Source organism: Schistocerca nitens, chromosome 1 (genome assembly GCF_023898315.1).
Source record: "Schistocerca nitens isolate TAMUIC-IGC-003100 chromosome 1, iqSchNite1.1, whole genome shotgun sequence".
Classification (NCBI taxonomy): domain Eukaryota; kingdom Metazoa; phylum Arthropoda; class Insecta; order Orthoptera; family Acrididae; genus Schistocerca; species Schistocerca nitens.
The window spans coordinates 117,753,222-117,769,518 of record NC_064614.1 but is presented as its reverse complement, the minus strand read 5'-3'; the positions used below and the strand labels follow the sequence as shown (position 1 = coordinate 117,769,518).

General features: G+C 40.0%; 1 protein-coding gene across 1 annotated transcript in view; it reads right to left on the bottom strand.

The window, feature by feature from the left end:
* LOC126242319 (mite allergen Der f 3-like) overlaps positions 1-15,725 on the bottom strand; it is a 64,579-nt gene extending 48,854 nt beyond the window's left edge. The window contains exons 1-2 of the mRNA XM_049948078.1: positions 15,636-15,725; positions 3,027-3,112 (exon numbers count right to left, since the gene is read on the bottom strand). Coding sequence (XP_049804035.1) covers positions 3,027-3,112; positions 15,636-15,693 — 144 coding nt within the window. The 5' untranslated portion in view covers positions 15,694-15,725. The remainder of the gene's footprint in view (positions 1-3,026; positions 3,113-15,635) is intronic.
* Between the last annotated feature and the right edge of the window lie 572 nt (positions 15,726-16,297).

Genomic DNA, 16,297 nt, shown 5'->3' with positions numbered 1-16,297 from the left:
ATGAGTTCAACAGACTTCGTCTTTCTCCGGATGTTGCGAAAATCTATGCGTGACGTTATCTCGTTTTTCTAGACTTTGCACCACCGTTACCCGAGGCGTTCGACAGATGAACAGAAGTGGTGTCCTGGATGGAATAATAGAGTTACCCAGACATTGCAGCTAATTCACAGAGAAGCAGGAGACTATACTGAAGCACTTTAAAGAGATACTGAAAAAAATATACTTGTAAGTAAAAAAAAATAGTGTGAATTATTTATGGAATGTCCATCGTACCGTGTGATCAAAAAGTCAGTATAAATTTGAAAACTTAATAAACCACGGAATAATGTAGATGGAGAGGTAAAAACTGACACACACGCTTGAAATGACATGGGGTTTTATTAGAACAAAAAAAAATTCACAAAATGTCTGACAGATGGCGCTGGGCTGGCCGCGGTGGTCTCGCGGTTCTAGGCGCGCAGTCCGGAACCGTGCGACTGCTACGGTCGCAGGTTCGAATCCTGCCTCGGGCATGGATGTGTGTGATGTCCTTAGGTTAGTTAGGTTTAAGTAGTTCTAAGTTCTAGGGGACTGATGACCACAGCAGTTGAGTCCCATAGTGCTCAGAGCCATTTGAACCATTTTTAGATGGCGCTGGACAGCAAAACTTCAGTGACTGCGCATGACAATCGTGTATAAAAGGATCTGTAATGAGAGAGAGAATCAGATGTGCCAGCAGTCGCAGCATGTTGACGTTACCTGAAAAGGCGCTTTTAGTTAAACTGTATTATCAGACGCGTGAAAGATCTCTTGCGCGCGTCATTTGGTGTTGATCGTGTGCTGAGCAGCCACTTTCGTCATGCTTGGCCTCCCAGGTCCCAGACCTCAGTCCGTGTGATTATTGGCTTTGGGGTTACCTGAAGTCGCAAGTGTATCGTGATCGACCGACATCTCTAGGGATACTAGGATACGCCAATGCCTCACCATAACTCCGGACATGCTTTACAGTACTGTTCACAACGTTATTCCTCGACTACAGCTATTTTGAGGAATGATGGTGGACATATTGAGCATTTCCTGTAAAGAACATCATCTTTGCTTTGTCTTACTTTGTTATGCTAATTATTGCTATTCTGATCAGATGAAGCGCCATCTGTCGGAAATTTTTTGAACTTCTGTATTTTTTTGGTTCTAATACAACCCCATGTCATTCGAAGCATGTGTGTCAATTTGTACCCCTCTATCTACATTATTCCGTAATTTATTCAGTTTTCAGATTTATCCTGACTTTTTGATCACCCAGCATATAGAATGCTTCCCGGAAGTCAACGAACACGGCATCAACTAGGGAGGGCGCATGTGACCACTGTACCCTTTATTTCATGGACGAACAATGACAGGTTTCGTAGAATCTCTACTTGTGGAATCCGTGTTGATTTTTATGGAGGAGATTTTTATCCTCCAAAATTATCATAAGTCATAGGTATGCACATATTCCATAATTCTGCTACAGGCTGGCATCAGTGATGCAGGGCTATAATTATATGTACCTGTCTGACCACAATTCTCGAAATGGGAACGATTTTTGCAGATAAGTTAGTAAAATTCTATTTTCTATTTCACCCAATTCTCCTTGTGTAGCTCTCCTTGCGCTCATTTTGGCTTCGTTCAGCTTCTGTTTGTCAACTGGTCTATTCGCTTCAATCTGTGATGAAGCTATGTCAAATGAACTAATATGGCTCTTTCCTGTCCCTCACACACTTGCTTGGCACATGCTGGTGGAAGACGTAATATACAATTCTCACCAATTTAATATAGTTTTGCTTCAAATCTTCGTCCTCAGAGCTGGATATCTCATGCTGGATGCTCATATTCTCTGCAATTTGTTCGTCAAAACTCTTGCTATGCGAAATTCTTTTTGCACCTTTCTTAAATTTATAAAACCTGAGTCATTGATACTATCACGGCCTTACGATTTCAGATGCCCTCCTCTATGTGCGCTCGAAGTCTCTCTCTGGTATCATATATAATCTTAGGACTCTCCTATTCAATAGCTGGCAAATTTTCTCCCAAGCACTCTGCCACTATAGCTCCTGAGGTAGGTTTTCCACCCACCTGTTATGAAGCGTAAGACGTGCTTATGTGTCCCTCGTATGACTGTGGTGCGCGTCTGTTGTGTGTAGCTTAAATATGTTCTAATTATGGAAAACAAAGAAGGGGGAGGCTTAATCTCGGTGCCGGTTCATATCCTGCTCCTCTCGAATAACGCTAACGGAGGTCCTGTGCTTAATATCTCCATCCAATGGACGGGTTGTCATGATCACTTCCACGTACAGGTATCCTAACTCCATCAGATTCTGACTTTCGTTGGGCAGTCTAACAGTGCATCATTTGACACAGTTTCTTAATTCATTCCACGTTCTTTACGTATTTCTTCTCTTCTTAACTGTCCCCAGGAGACAATAGCTCCTAGAGCTGAAACCTCTAGAAGTAACAGAAGCTCACTCTAAAGCTGTATATGTGAGAAAATTCTATAAGCAAGGAAAAATCCCTAGTCCCTTGAATTCCCTCTCACCAGTCTGTGAATGTTTTGTCGACGGTGTGTAGTTATTTTGTTACAGAGCGTATGGACATTGCGACCAATATTGTCGTTCTAAAGAGTTGTCCTTTACAAGATATATAGCGACAGATAGCTGAAAAATTTTCTTACTCCTTTCTGAGCAATGGAGAGGTCATCAATGGGTAGGAGTGTTACTGAGAATGTTTATAAATAACTTGTTTGCTAGCAGTAATGATTTTCTTGGTAGTAGATTAGTTATTTATAGACAAGCCTGTGTTTTCACAGTCGCAGACTTTCAAAGAAACCATTTATAATGGACAAAGCCAGATCGTTGCTGTAGAATTACACTGTAGCAAAGTAACCAGCAATAAGCAACAATTTTATTTTGCAATGGAAACCCAGTCTGCTTCATGTGAATTTTCTCTGTTTAGCGCATGTAGATCACACAGTCAAGCGTTTGCCTTTCTTCTTTGGCATCAGTACTCACCTGATGAGGGAACTCCCCAGGTGCGGCTTCGACGCCGTTGACTATGCGGCCTTGTAGTACCGACATCCTCCACTGCACTGAGCCACCTGCAACGGATGACACATTTACCATTTGTACCTCATACAATGAAGGTACGGGCATTGTTGACAATCACAGGTGCCAGAAAGGGGATTTATTTTGTATTATATGAATGTCCACTTGTACCCCGTTCAGTATGGTATGGTAATGAAACAACTTTTTAAAAATATTTCCTCGAAACTTTTCTCAGTGCTCCCCTGTGACATATCTGGTGTACTTCGATCATACTGGTGTATCAAAACACTGAAGTCGAATGTCCGAATGTCTTCCCCAGAAAAGTTACGTATGATTCTCTCCCATTCTTTAACTTTACTTAACTAGAGCCTGTCGCTCATAAACTCGACGATACTGGTATTTTGTTGTATCTGGTAATGTTCGCTACCATTTACGCTAATATAAATGTCAATCTTGTTATAGTCACGTGGCTGCTGTGGTCGATACACAGCAATCGACTGTTTTTAATCGTTTGAGACTTAAAACAGTCTCTTCCATCGGCCATAAACTGTTACATCGCAATGATTCTTCTATTTTCACTTTGTATCACATGCGGCTCATCAAACGTCCATTAGATTGACATGCAGATCCTAATGGCTACCTGACTTCATTGTACTCATGTTCTGGTTCTTCGTCTCTACTTTACAGTTTTATATAAAATAATTATTTCTTACACCTTCTAAATCTGTCTTCTTGTTTCACATAATAATAATAATGGCGTGTGACGAGGGCCTCCCGTCGGGTAGACCGCTCACCTGGTGCAAGTCTTTCGATTGGACGCCACTTCGGCGACTTGCGCGTCGATGGGGATGAAATGATGATGATTAGGACAACACAACACCCAGTCCCTGAGCGGAGAAAATCTCCGACCCAGCCGGGAATCGAACCCGGGCCCTTAGGATTGACAGTCCGTCGCGCTGACCACTCAGCTACCGGGGGCGGACTTGTTTCACATTATATGCTATTTGATCAAAAGCATACAGTCACCATTAGGACACATTAACACTGGGTGTGTCCATCCACCGCCTTCATGAAAGGTTGACTCTGCTGGGTATACTTTTAGTGACATGCCTTAGTGTTTGTGGAGGAATGGCAGCCCTTCCATTGGGTTCATATCAGAACCCTGTGCAGGCCATTCCAATCCAGGAATGCCGTTGCCCACCAGTTGTTGCCTCACAGATGCTGCTTCATGGCAGGGTCCACCAACATGCTGATGCAACCTTCATGTCTGGACTGGTCCTCTCAAGAGTATGCAGTAAACAGCACTGTAAAACTTGTTCATATCGTTCTGCATTTAGTGTGTGTGTCTCTCTCTCTGTCTATTCTTCTTATCGCATGTGGGGACCACAGACTAACCACAAGAAAGACCCCTGTACTGTAACACCACTTCCTCCTACTTCACTGTTAGCACTACACAGGATAGCAGGTACTCGCCAAATGCAAACCCTGCCATCGGATTACCTCAGTGTATGATTTGATATATGAGTCCAAATCAATTGTTTCCTGTCATCCACTGTACAGCGCCACAGCTCTTTACACCACCTCAGGTTTACGCTAGCCTTGAAACCAGAAATGTGTGGCTTACGAGGAGCTGCTTGACCATTGTATCCCCATCTTCTAAATGTATTATCTGGACTGCTGGTAGCACACTGGAAGACATGAGTGATACTTTCCACTGATTTTATAAGATTTTTGTACGAACACAATAAGCAAAACTCGACGATCAATATCCTTCAGCACATGAGGCCTGTGGTTGTTTTCTCTTCACAATCTTGTCACCAACAGTTGACTTAGCCTGCTTTACAGGAGCTGAAACGTCTGTGATTGATCTGTTACTCAAGCAACATCTAGTGATTAGTCTATGTTAGAAGTCACTGTGCTCTTCTGTCTGACACATTCGACTGTTACTGCTTCTCAACTGAGCACACGCTAACTCTTGTATCCTTGTATATTGGTTATACTGGTGGGTGTTTGTTTTAATTATGTATTTTTCCGTATATATGTGGTCATACTGCTGGCATACCCATACGTTGTTTGATTTCATACAAGGATATTTGCGTGTCCTTTGCACCAGCCTACTAAAAATCCTAAGAATGCCCCCCTTCCCAATGATCTAGATGCACGCGTTTTGCACAGGAAGGTCATGAAAAGTAAACACTCGCCCCATACTCTGGTGTGATTCAACGAGTGGTACAGATTGGAAACTCGCAGTCTGGAAACCAATCCGAATACAGCCACGTCATATCACATAGCTTGTTTGAAGACTCATGTAGTGATGCAATAGATGGAAACTTAAAATCTAGCACAGTTCTACTCGTTTGTTTTACTTCCACTCTACTGTGTAGGGATATGTAACAGGCGGTTGACATGTGTGCAGAGTTGATTTCTGCTGCTCCTCTGATATTTTTTCCATATAAGTATATCCTCTTATTGCTACCAGATGAGCTTTGCTACTTTTGTTTACCTCTTCCAACACTGATGCATCTCCACAGCCATATCAGGACATCTACAAACTGTGAACTTTGGGTAATTGTTTATCCTAGTAATAAGCTATTCATTAGCTGACAGTGTGTCGACTGCACTTAACATCCTGGAATGTGAGAGTTTCCCTTCCCCGTACCTACAGACTGCACACCCTCAGCAATGTAATTTATAGACAAATAATTTAAATTCTTCCTGCTAAAGAGCCTAACATCTTCGATGCAATTTATATACCGACATTCCGCAACAATATTGCAGCAACTCTCAACTGCTGACAGCACTACACACATACAACTATGCATGCATATTACCAATCGTGAAGTCGATTTCAACCACTTGTACGTTATTTTTGACAATGCTACAGCCCCACGAATAACGAAAAACTCTTTACAAAACGATTCTGTAGGGGATGTAAGCACATTTAAATTCTTCCTGCTAAAGAGCATAACATCTTCGATGTAATTTATATACTGACATTCCGCAACAATATTGCCTAGACTCCCCAGTAACAATGATAATGACATCGATGTGCTGGAAATATGCAGATAACCTAATTACATCGATATGGGACGCTGTCTAGTACACTTTGCTCTATATGGCCAAATGGAACAACTGCAAAGTCATCTCTCCACAAGTGCAATCTAGTATATGATATATATGACCTAATGGACGTACTCCACAGTCATCATTCTGCATTTTCAATCTAGTATATGGTACTTGCAAAGTAATGGAGGACTGATTTAGTGATTACACAGAAATTGGGAAACAATCTGCTTTGTCATTGGCTGGCATTGAAATAACTGAACAACTGGTAAAATTACTAAAATTGATAATGCTATCAACTGCAGTCCATATTACAATACATTGCCCCATATCAACAGTGCCTTTCCAACCCATCTGTCAACTGGTATGCTGTTGATTACAATGTAATGATTGACTGGCACCACTTGCCTGAGATGGAGAGAGCATTGGCGAACACTGGATATCTGCTGCTTGTTCCTCAATCCTTTAGGCTCGTCCTATTTCCATATGATGTGATGCCCTCCACCTTCTTTTTCCACCAATAAGCTAACAGTATCTCTTTTTATTTCTACTACCTTGTGAATGTTGTAAGCAGTATCTTCCGATGATGGCCAACACCAGAATAGTACTGCAAAATGAGGAAAAAAAGCTCTTTGAAACAGAACACTAGACATCTGCTATCATCTCACTGCGGACGGTGACATTAACTGTATAGGCCACCACCTCCAGATAGCTATTGGAAACGTTTTACAATGCCACAACCTCTTCCAGTTTCCATATGTCGTGAGGTCTTCCACATATTTGTTAATGAGAAACATCACCTCTGTGTTATATTTCTACCATTCTGTGTGTTGTGGGAGCTGATTAGTTTACACCATGTGATTTACACCTTTCTGTGAGGGGAAAATGGATTAAAAAGTGTTAATGTCAATTTAATACCTGACTCAGACCTCGAAGTCATGGTAGAAAAACAAAGTGTATGATGGTGTACAAAGCTGTAGTCATACACTGCTTAGATGTATTACAGCTGATAAACAGTGTATTAAACTGCTTATGAATGAATAGTACAGGACCTGCCAGGTTAGCGGAGAGTATTAATGTGCTGCTTGCTGTACTCGGGTAGGCGCGCTGACCCAAATCGAATCTGCCCGGCAGATTAATGACGAAGGCCCGGTGTGTCAGCCAGCTTGGATGTGGTTTTTACGCGGTTTTCCACATTCCAGTAGGTGAATACCGAGCTGCTCCCCACGTCTCGCCTCAGTTACTCGACTCACAGACATTTGAAACACGTTCACACTATTTCGTGATATGATTTACACTAGATGAAGATAGCTGGGGTACTCTGATCTAGTCCCGGGGGGTGGGGGTGGGGGGGTATGGGGTGGCGGCATGAAAAGCATCTGGCCACCCCTTCAAATTAACATTGCCACATCTGATTGTAACCCTGCCAACCCTGCAAAATTGCAAAATCTTTGGGTCAAAGGCAGTAGCAAAAGAAGAAGAAGAAGAAGAATGAACAATACAGGTACACTCTCTTGTAATGATACTTTGTGGAAATGGTTTTCCTCCACTATAGTTGAAAAATCTTTACACAGGTCTGTGTGAGCAACTTCAACTTCTGGCTGCCTGCTCTAATGGAGGGATACATGTGTACGTAATATGCTCGATGTCAACACGCAAATGTTATTAATTTTTCGATGTCCTGGAAGAGAGGGACGCAGTAAAATCTTGTAGGAGATTCTATTACAAGGAGTGGTATGCAGATATTCTCATCGAATCACGACTGCTTTTATTGTTATTGTCACGATTGCGTGTTTAAAAATAGGTGTTACCCAAGTCCTGTGATATTTCATACTTCATAGCCTCTAATACAAAGTCGACACGACTTGAATTATAGCTCGTTGTGGAAATAAATTGGCTGAAACAGGCTATGGTGCTCAAGTTTCTTATAAAACTAGAACGCAAGAATCTGTTGCTGTTGCAAAACATTGTCTGTAATTTGAAAGAAATTTTACATGCCGATCGATAGAGTGCAGTTATGGAGCAAAAATGTCAAATGTAAGCACGCACACGGTATTAGGTTCTGATGTAATGGAAGAGGGAGAGACTCGGTAAAAGCTTACAGGATGTTCTGTTACAAGACAGGCCGTCATGACGTTTTTCGTAAACGTCGGTGTGATATAGCTTCGCACTGGTAAAATGGGTCTTGCCATAGTGTACAAAACAGCAACGTCCTCTTGAATTATAGCTTCTTGTTGTCGAACGTAGACGTTCACTGCCATCGGCGCACCAGCGCGTCCGGCCGATACTAGTGCATATGCCGTCGACGCGCCTGCGCGGCGAGACACTCAGCTGTTTCTCAGCGCCACAGTTTAGTCGGGCACAGCCATTCGGTGTGGTTCATTGCGCAGGCACTCTAAGAACGTATTGTTTTCAATTTTTGCGGGTGCGGTTCGTGTGTTTTCCCTACAGTTTTTCTCTGTTGTGGGACTGAAAATGGAAGACAATCGTGACACGGCGGGCCCTTCAGAACCTAAGAAACGTAAAACACAGGACACAAGAAACGTACAAAAACTAACGGATGCGGAATTATTACGAATATTAGAAGAAAGCGATTCGGAAACGGAACTGGCCAGTGAGGAGGACGGCGTGGAATCCAGTGAAGAGTCTGACGGAGCCGAGTTTGTTTTAGATGAGACTGTAGAAATGGCTGTGAATCCTAGCGACAGGGAAATGGCAGAAGGAGTGGTAACAAGAGATAACGCAGCTGATACAACTGTTGCGTGGGAAAGAGAGCCAGTTGGAATGATAAATTGCCCATTTATAAAAAATGAGGGACTGCTTATTCAACCGACGGAAAACACTCCCTTAGATTATTTTCGTCTTTTGCTGACGGACGAATTTCTATTGACAGTTGTAGAAGAAACAAATCGAAACGCGATTGAATTATTCCTTTCTGCGGGAACCAAAGGACAATCACGAATAAACTGTTGGAAAGATGTGACTGTTGGCGAATTGTTAGTGTTCTTGGGAGTTTTCCTGCACATGGGAAATGTAAAGATGAGGAATTTGCAGGACTATTGGAAAAAGGACGCTTTATTCAACGTGAAAGGAATTGCCGATAGTATTTCACGAAATCGTTTTCTGCTAATACTACGTGCATTACACTTTTCTGAAAATCCAAAACAGGGCAAACCAACACCATCCGACAGGTTGTATAAAATACGTCCCGTTATCAATTTTTTCAATGAAAGGATGTGCCAAGTTTACTACCCTGGACGGGAACTGTCTCTGGACGAATCAATGATCCTTTGGCGTGGACGATTACTTTTCCGCCAATACATCAAAAACAAAAAGCACAAATATGGCATAAAGCTATATATTTTGACAACTCCCACTGGAATGGTCCTAAAATTCGCGGTATACACTGGCATGCTGGACGATTTAGGAGGAAGAGGCCATGCGCAAAAAATTGTTCTTCATTTACTAGATGAAAAGTTGAATGCTGGTCACCATGTGTACATGGACAATTACTATAACAGCTTCGCATTGGCAAAGCTGCTCCTGGATAAGAAGACCCACTGCACGGGAACTCTGAGGGCGAATAGGAAGGATACACCCAAGGAAATACAGGAAGCAAAACTACGAAAAGGTGAAGCCGTTGCCAGATTTGCGGAAGGAGTTATGATAGGTAAGTGGCGTGATAAGAGGGAGGTTTGCTACATTTCTAATGCATTTACAAATGAAATGGTTGAGGTTGAAACCAAAAGAAAGGAGAAGAAATCTAAGCCCTTGGCCATTGTAAACTACAATAAATTTATGGCGGGAGTTGATCGGCACGATCAGATGTTATCATATTACCTCTCGGAACGCAAAACCATACGCTGGTACAAGAAACTTTTTATCCACGTTGTGGAAATGATACTGACAAACGCACATGCCCTACACAATAAATATTGTGGCACAAAAATGCCCCTCCAAGAATTTAGACTCAGTATTATAAGAGCACTATTGCCACGAAAGCAGGTAGAACGGCCAGTCAGAAATCCCCAACATGTTGTGGTAAAACGAGAATCAAATGGAAAATCAAAAACACCGCGAAAAAAGTGCAGATCATGCGCCAGCCGTGGACAACGAACAGACACGATTTACGAGTGCCTAGATTGCCCAAATAAAGCAGGATATTGTTTGAATTGTTGTGTTATTCACCACCTCTAAAGGCAGATAGCACTTTCGTTGCTCATTTATTTTTCGACAGTTATGTGTCGGTACTATTCTTAAACTTTGTATTTATTTTATTTGTTTGAGAGTAATGGATAAAGCTCTAGATTGTATTTTTCTTAGATTTGACATACATTTTATTTCAGAAGTTTCTTCGAGATCTTGTGTTTGTATTTGAATGTTTCTACTATATTTTTTGTCCAATAAATATGTCGTTTGTCAGTAGGATGTTTCGTTTCATTTATGAATATAAAATGAAATTGTAGTAACCTAAACTGTCACACTAACCAGGAACAATACACTAGACGCATTGGCGCGTCCACGGCCACCCGCTACAGAATATGGCCTGATATGCCACTGACGCCTTAGTGCGCCCCAAAACAACTTTGATTCACGAGAGTAAATTTGATTGTGTACTTATAAAATAAATACATGTTATATTACTTTTAGCAATATATTTTCAGATTCTATTAAGAAAAATATTGGTTACGTGGCAAAGCAAGGCCAATTACAGTGGCAGTGAACGTGTTACAAGACAGGCCGTCATGACGTTTTTCGTAAACGTCGGTGTGATATAGCTTCGCACTGGTAAAATGGGTCTTGCCATAGTGTACAAAACAGCAACGTCCTCTTGAATTATAGCTTCTTGTTGTCGAACGTAGGATGATTGTGTTTTTTTTTCGATATGTGAGCAAAATGGTGTGAAAGATTGTATTCTCTAATGTTATTTCACATGTCTGACATGTTCGTAATGCGCCTGCGCATGATAGTTCATTTACAGATACTGATTTGACAACGAGAGACGATCTTAGGTCATCGGATTTGTCCTTCAAGCTGAAAGGAATTGCTTGACACAGATGGTTTTTCTTTGGAGTTTAAATTCTCGCTTTTCCTTTACTTTGATGATGGTTTCGAAACAACGACGACATTCTGTGGTGATCGGTAGCTTTCATAGCAAAATAGTGGATGCTCATTTTCCCAATTTTATACAGGTTGGTCATATGTGACTGGCAGCCATGCACTTCGTTGGATGTCGCGGAATTATGAGATGTGAATCGTAACATGAAGTCAAACATAAAAACTGTACCGGCTTTGCTCATAAATCTATAAGGTAATGAACTGGATCTACTTTCATGGTAAGAGGACATTTATTATGCTTTTACATTCAGATCGGCAGGCGCTTGCTGGAGCGGTGTGGGGATGGTCCAGTGGGTGTGCGTGGTCGTCCAACACAGCTGTGAACCAACCAGGGTGTGGCTACATTTTAGATTCATTTATCTCGTTTTGTTCTGCAGGCAGCCGGCGTTACGGCCTTTTGTGTTAGCGAAGAACCACCAAATGGAACATCCAGCCACGTGCCCCATCGGGGATGAATCGTACTGAAGGCTCCACAACCAGATCGATGGAATGATTCTCTAGGAACTGCAGTCGACATAGGCTGTAAGCTGCCTATTTTCCAAGCAGTAGATGTTTGAAAAAGTGATATGGAGAGTTCTCCAGAATTTCACTGTTGTTGCAGAGGGGTTCAGTCTTTCTGGGATATATATTTAACAGATTGCATGAAGCGTCCTCTTTTTTTCTTTTGTTTATCTGTGACTGATTTCTGCAGATTGGAGTCACTAAATCAATTCCATTTGCTTTTTGTTAGTAATGCCTGCTGTGTGCACGTGACATTTGTTTTAAATAGTAAATTTTACAGTGCTTACTTTAATAAAATATAGTCAATAACGTATTCTCAAATTCTTTTCCGGTCTTAATGGAGTGTATGATCCATTAAAACTTCGCATTTGCCCTCGTAAATGTAACTTTCGTTTTGTTTATATATTTCAGACAGCAAAGTAGAGAAGTATGTGTTGTGAAAAGGATGCTTTCGTAATCGATTTGAATCCTTTTTCACTGCATTTGTGTTGATAGCTGATGAATCTACAACTCCTGATGCTTGTTTGCTTACTGATACTGATTCGTAATCGTTACATTTTCAACTTTCAAATCATATGTACAACATGTTTAAAATTCAAGCCTGCAAAATCTTACCTATGTTGTCTTTTTCAGCCCATAAACGTGTACAATGAGAAAAGAAATAAGCAAGGCTTGCTGGCATGATTTCTGGACTTCAAAAACTGAGATATTTTTGGAATGTCGAAGAAATAGAACTGCATGGAGATATAATTCCTCCCAGAAATGAATTCTTGTTTCATTAGGCTATCATTGCGTCAGTTTACACACATTCTCGCTCTGAAACCTTATCGTTTAAATGTCAGTTACTGTGTGGCCAATAACAGCAAAAAACGATAAATTCATTCTTGAAAACATTTCCATCGATTTGCAATTCAATAAATGTCACCAGTAGACAGCCCTTATGATATTAATGAGCATTTAAACAAGTACCACTTATATTATTTAGTCCAAAAGACCACATTGTGAATAAATAAATGGTCTCAATAGCCTAGACCCTGTCAAATGGGTGTTTTTGTATAACAAGTACATAACAAATTTTTAAGAGTGATAGCCTAAGCTCTGTGACATGTACATTCTTCTTAAATAGAGGTTTCACATACTTTTAATAAAGATTTAATTAAATGCATGTGGTTTTCACACTTTGTTTTCCCACAAGATCATTGTATCTTTTTAACCATAGCTATTTGCTTCATTTCACAGAATATTTCTTGCCAGGGCCTCTCTATGGCAGTTTTTCAGGAACAACCTACTTGATTTGAATTTCATTTTGATGTTTCCAAGTTACAGAAGCATAAACCAAACTTCGTGATAAATCAACGGTAATACTAGGATGCCATGTAACTACTGTTGATACTTATTCATTCATCCATTATATACGAGGTCAAATATGGTACAATTTAGGTCTACTTGTCAAATATAATCGTGAACTAAGTATGCGTAAGAAAATTTATGTATTTTTGAAGTGTTGACGGGAATAACGATCAAGGCCCATCAAAATTTAAAATTTCATTCAAAATGTCATCTTATAGAGGACTGAATGTTCTATAATGTGGTAACGTTCGTTTTTTGCAAAAGCGATCAAGGCGGCAGAAAATCTGTGCTAAACTTTTGGTATACTTGAGAAAACTGATCAAGCTTACTCGGTACTGAGGAAGAATGATCAAGGTTAATTTTCTATTTAGTGCTTTTTTTTTCTTCTTTTATGTTTCATCTTATGATGCTGTATCTTCATGTTACTGACTTTCCAACAGTAGTTGGCAGTCAATCATACAATGTAAACGAAGTTCCAGCTGTTACATTATTTATTAATAAAGCAATGACCGATATAAAACTGTGCCACTTTGGGAATCCACAGTACACTGGAAAACGGGCTTTTTCTCAGTAAGATGAACACAGACACTCATGTGTTACTATTACCGAGATGTGCATAAATTTATTTCTTAAGTGAAATGAACCCATCAGAAATGGCGGAGCATAAAGATGAACATTCCAGTTCTGTATAGAACACAAGTGCAAGGAAATGAAAAGTGTTGGGAAGTATTTATTATTCTTCAAAAAGATTATGGGTCACAGTCACATTACAAGTAACGATTGTAAACGCTTGCGATTAAGATGTTTTCAGAGTGCTCCATTTATACAAATGAATAGATTGTTGAAGGAATTCAATCAAATAACGTCCTGCGATACACAAAACTCATTTGATTGGACTTACCACCGTAAGTCCTGTGCTGCGAAGAAGACCAAAGAAAAGTGCAGATTAAGCTACATGTCATGATTTTTTCTGTGGCTATAAGATGTGTTTTAATAGAGATGGACAAATACACAATCTTCAGGTATGTCAACCAGCAGTTTTGGCATTGCCTGGCGTCACCAACAGTTGTCTTATTAGGCTACTACAGGGAAACCCCATGTGAAGACCAGAAAAATCACAACACTAGACCAAACAAACTTAAAGGATAAACCGTATCTAAAATACATCAATATATACAGTCACTGAGAGGCGGAAAATTACATTATAGGATTCGTGGCAGGAAACGGTTATATGTATCTGAAAAAATTACTATTATAAGTTACACCAGTCATATGTGGCATACGAACAATATCAACTAATTTTTATGATTAACTGCAACGAAACACATGTTCAGTGTGTGACAAATTGAGAGCCAACTCTTCTACACTTGATTTACACACAAATAACGAGAAAAAATGTACCACAGATACAAGCTTTGAATAAGCAGAAACATCTAACGACTTGAACTACGTAAGAGGAAAGCATATAAGTTTCACGAGATTAAACATTCCGAACGTTGAAATCTAGAAAATCTATGCTTGAGAAAGCAATATTTGTGGATTACCAGAAGAATCTTCTGATTCCTAAGATTCCAACCAATCAAGCCTATTACCACAGGCAACTATCATTTTATTCACTCAATATTCATTTGCTTTCTTCTGGGAGATCTGTATTTTTTATGTATGACGACACATTTTCCAACAAAGGAGTTGATGAAGTGTGTTCAATGTTCTGCCATTTCTGTTCGGAAATTTGGCCTGACTCTGTGGGTGAACTCAGTGTATTCTCAGATTCCTGTTCTGGACAGAAAAAAAACCTGAAGGTAATGTTTTGGGGCAACGAAGATGGCGGCGTCGACTTCAAGTTTTTGACTTCGTGACAACTCCACTTATTTTTACCTCCATGTAATATACTGTTGTGCTATTGACATCTCTGATTGTTTATTCTAAGTTTTCGTTTTCATAGTAATTGAACTGCTTTGATTCATTATTTCGTTTTCTTAACGAATTTTGAACGCTTTTGATTAGTAAAGGAATTGAGTAATTACGATGGTCTTAGTGTGTATTAACTGCTGTAGAAAAGTAATAACGTTAACTATGTCTCTGTAGTAAATATCGTTTTTGAAAATACAAATGTCTTTCACAACAAAGGTAAGGCTGATTCTCTCGCAGTCTTCACTTCCTTAACTAGAGCTTGTCACTAATGATCACGATATTTCTAGTACTTTATTGTATGGCGTAATGTTCGCTACTAATTAAGAAATTATAAATGTGAACGCCTGGTATTCTCACAGTTTTACAGACTCCTAGTCTTCTTGGCACTTTATTCTGCGAAACTTATCTAAGAAATTTGGACCTTTTCAGAGGGAGGGAGAAGCTGACCATGTATGACCCCTGTGACAGACACACACTTTGGGTTCGCCTCTGATTCTTCATGTCCAATACGTAAATTAAAGAAACCTTCATCTATGATACAATAAATAAAGAATTCTCTTCCACTCATATAAACGTGAGTCCTAGTAGATATATACACATGTAAAGAGATTAAAGAGGTGCATATCTCACCTGGGGCGCACCGCACCGACGCTACTGTGAGCAACAGAAGTAACGTTGTCTGCGACATGGTGTTCTTAATTCGCCTACATCGTACACAGCGTATTTATAGCGGCAGCCATCGCAACCAGATGCCAGTCAATGACGATATTATGTCGTTAACAGTCTTATCGCTGTCAGCTGATAGTTGCAAGAGCGTGACAAAGTTCTTGTGCCATCATCCTAACATCTAGATTAGATTAGATTAGATTAGATTAATACTAGTTCCATGGATCATGAATACGATATTTCGTAATGATGTGGAACGAGTCGAATTTTCCAATACATGACATAATTAGGTTAATTTAACAACATACTTAAGTTAATATAACAACTTTATTTTATTGTGTTTTTTTGTTTTTCTTTATTTTTTTCCCCTTAATTTATATCTAAAAATTCCTCTATGGAGTAGAAGGAGTTGTCATTCAGGAATTCTTTTAATTTCTTCTTAAATACTTGTTGGTTATCTGTCAGACTTTTGATACTATTTGGTAAGTGACCAAAGACTTTAGTGCCAGTATAATTCACCCCTTTCTGTGCCAAAGTTAGATTGAATCTTGAATAGTGAAGATCATCCTTTCTCCTAGTATTGTAGTTATGCACACTGCTATTACTTTTGAATTGGGTTTGGTTGT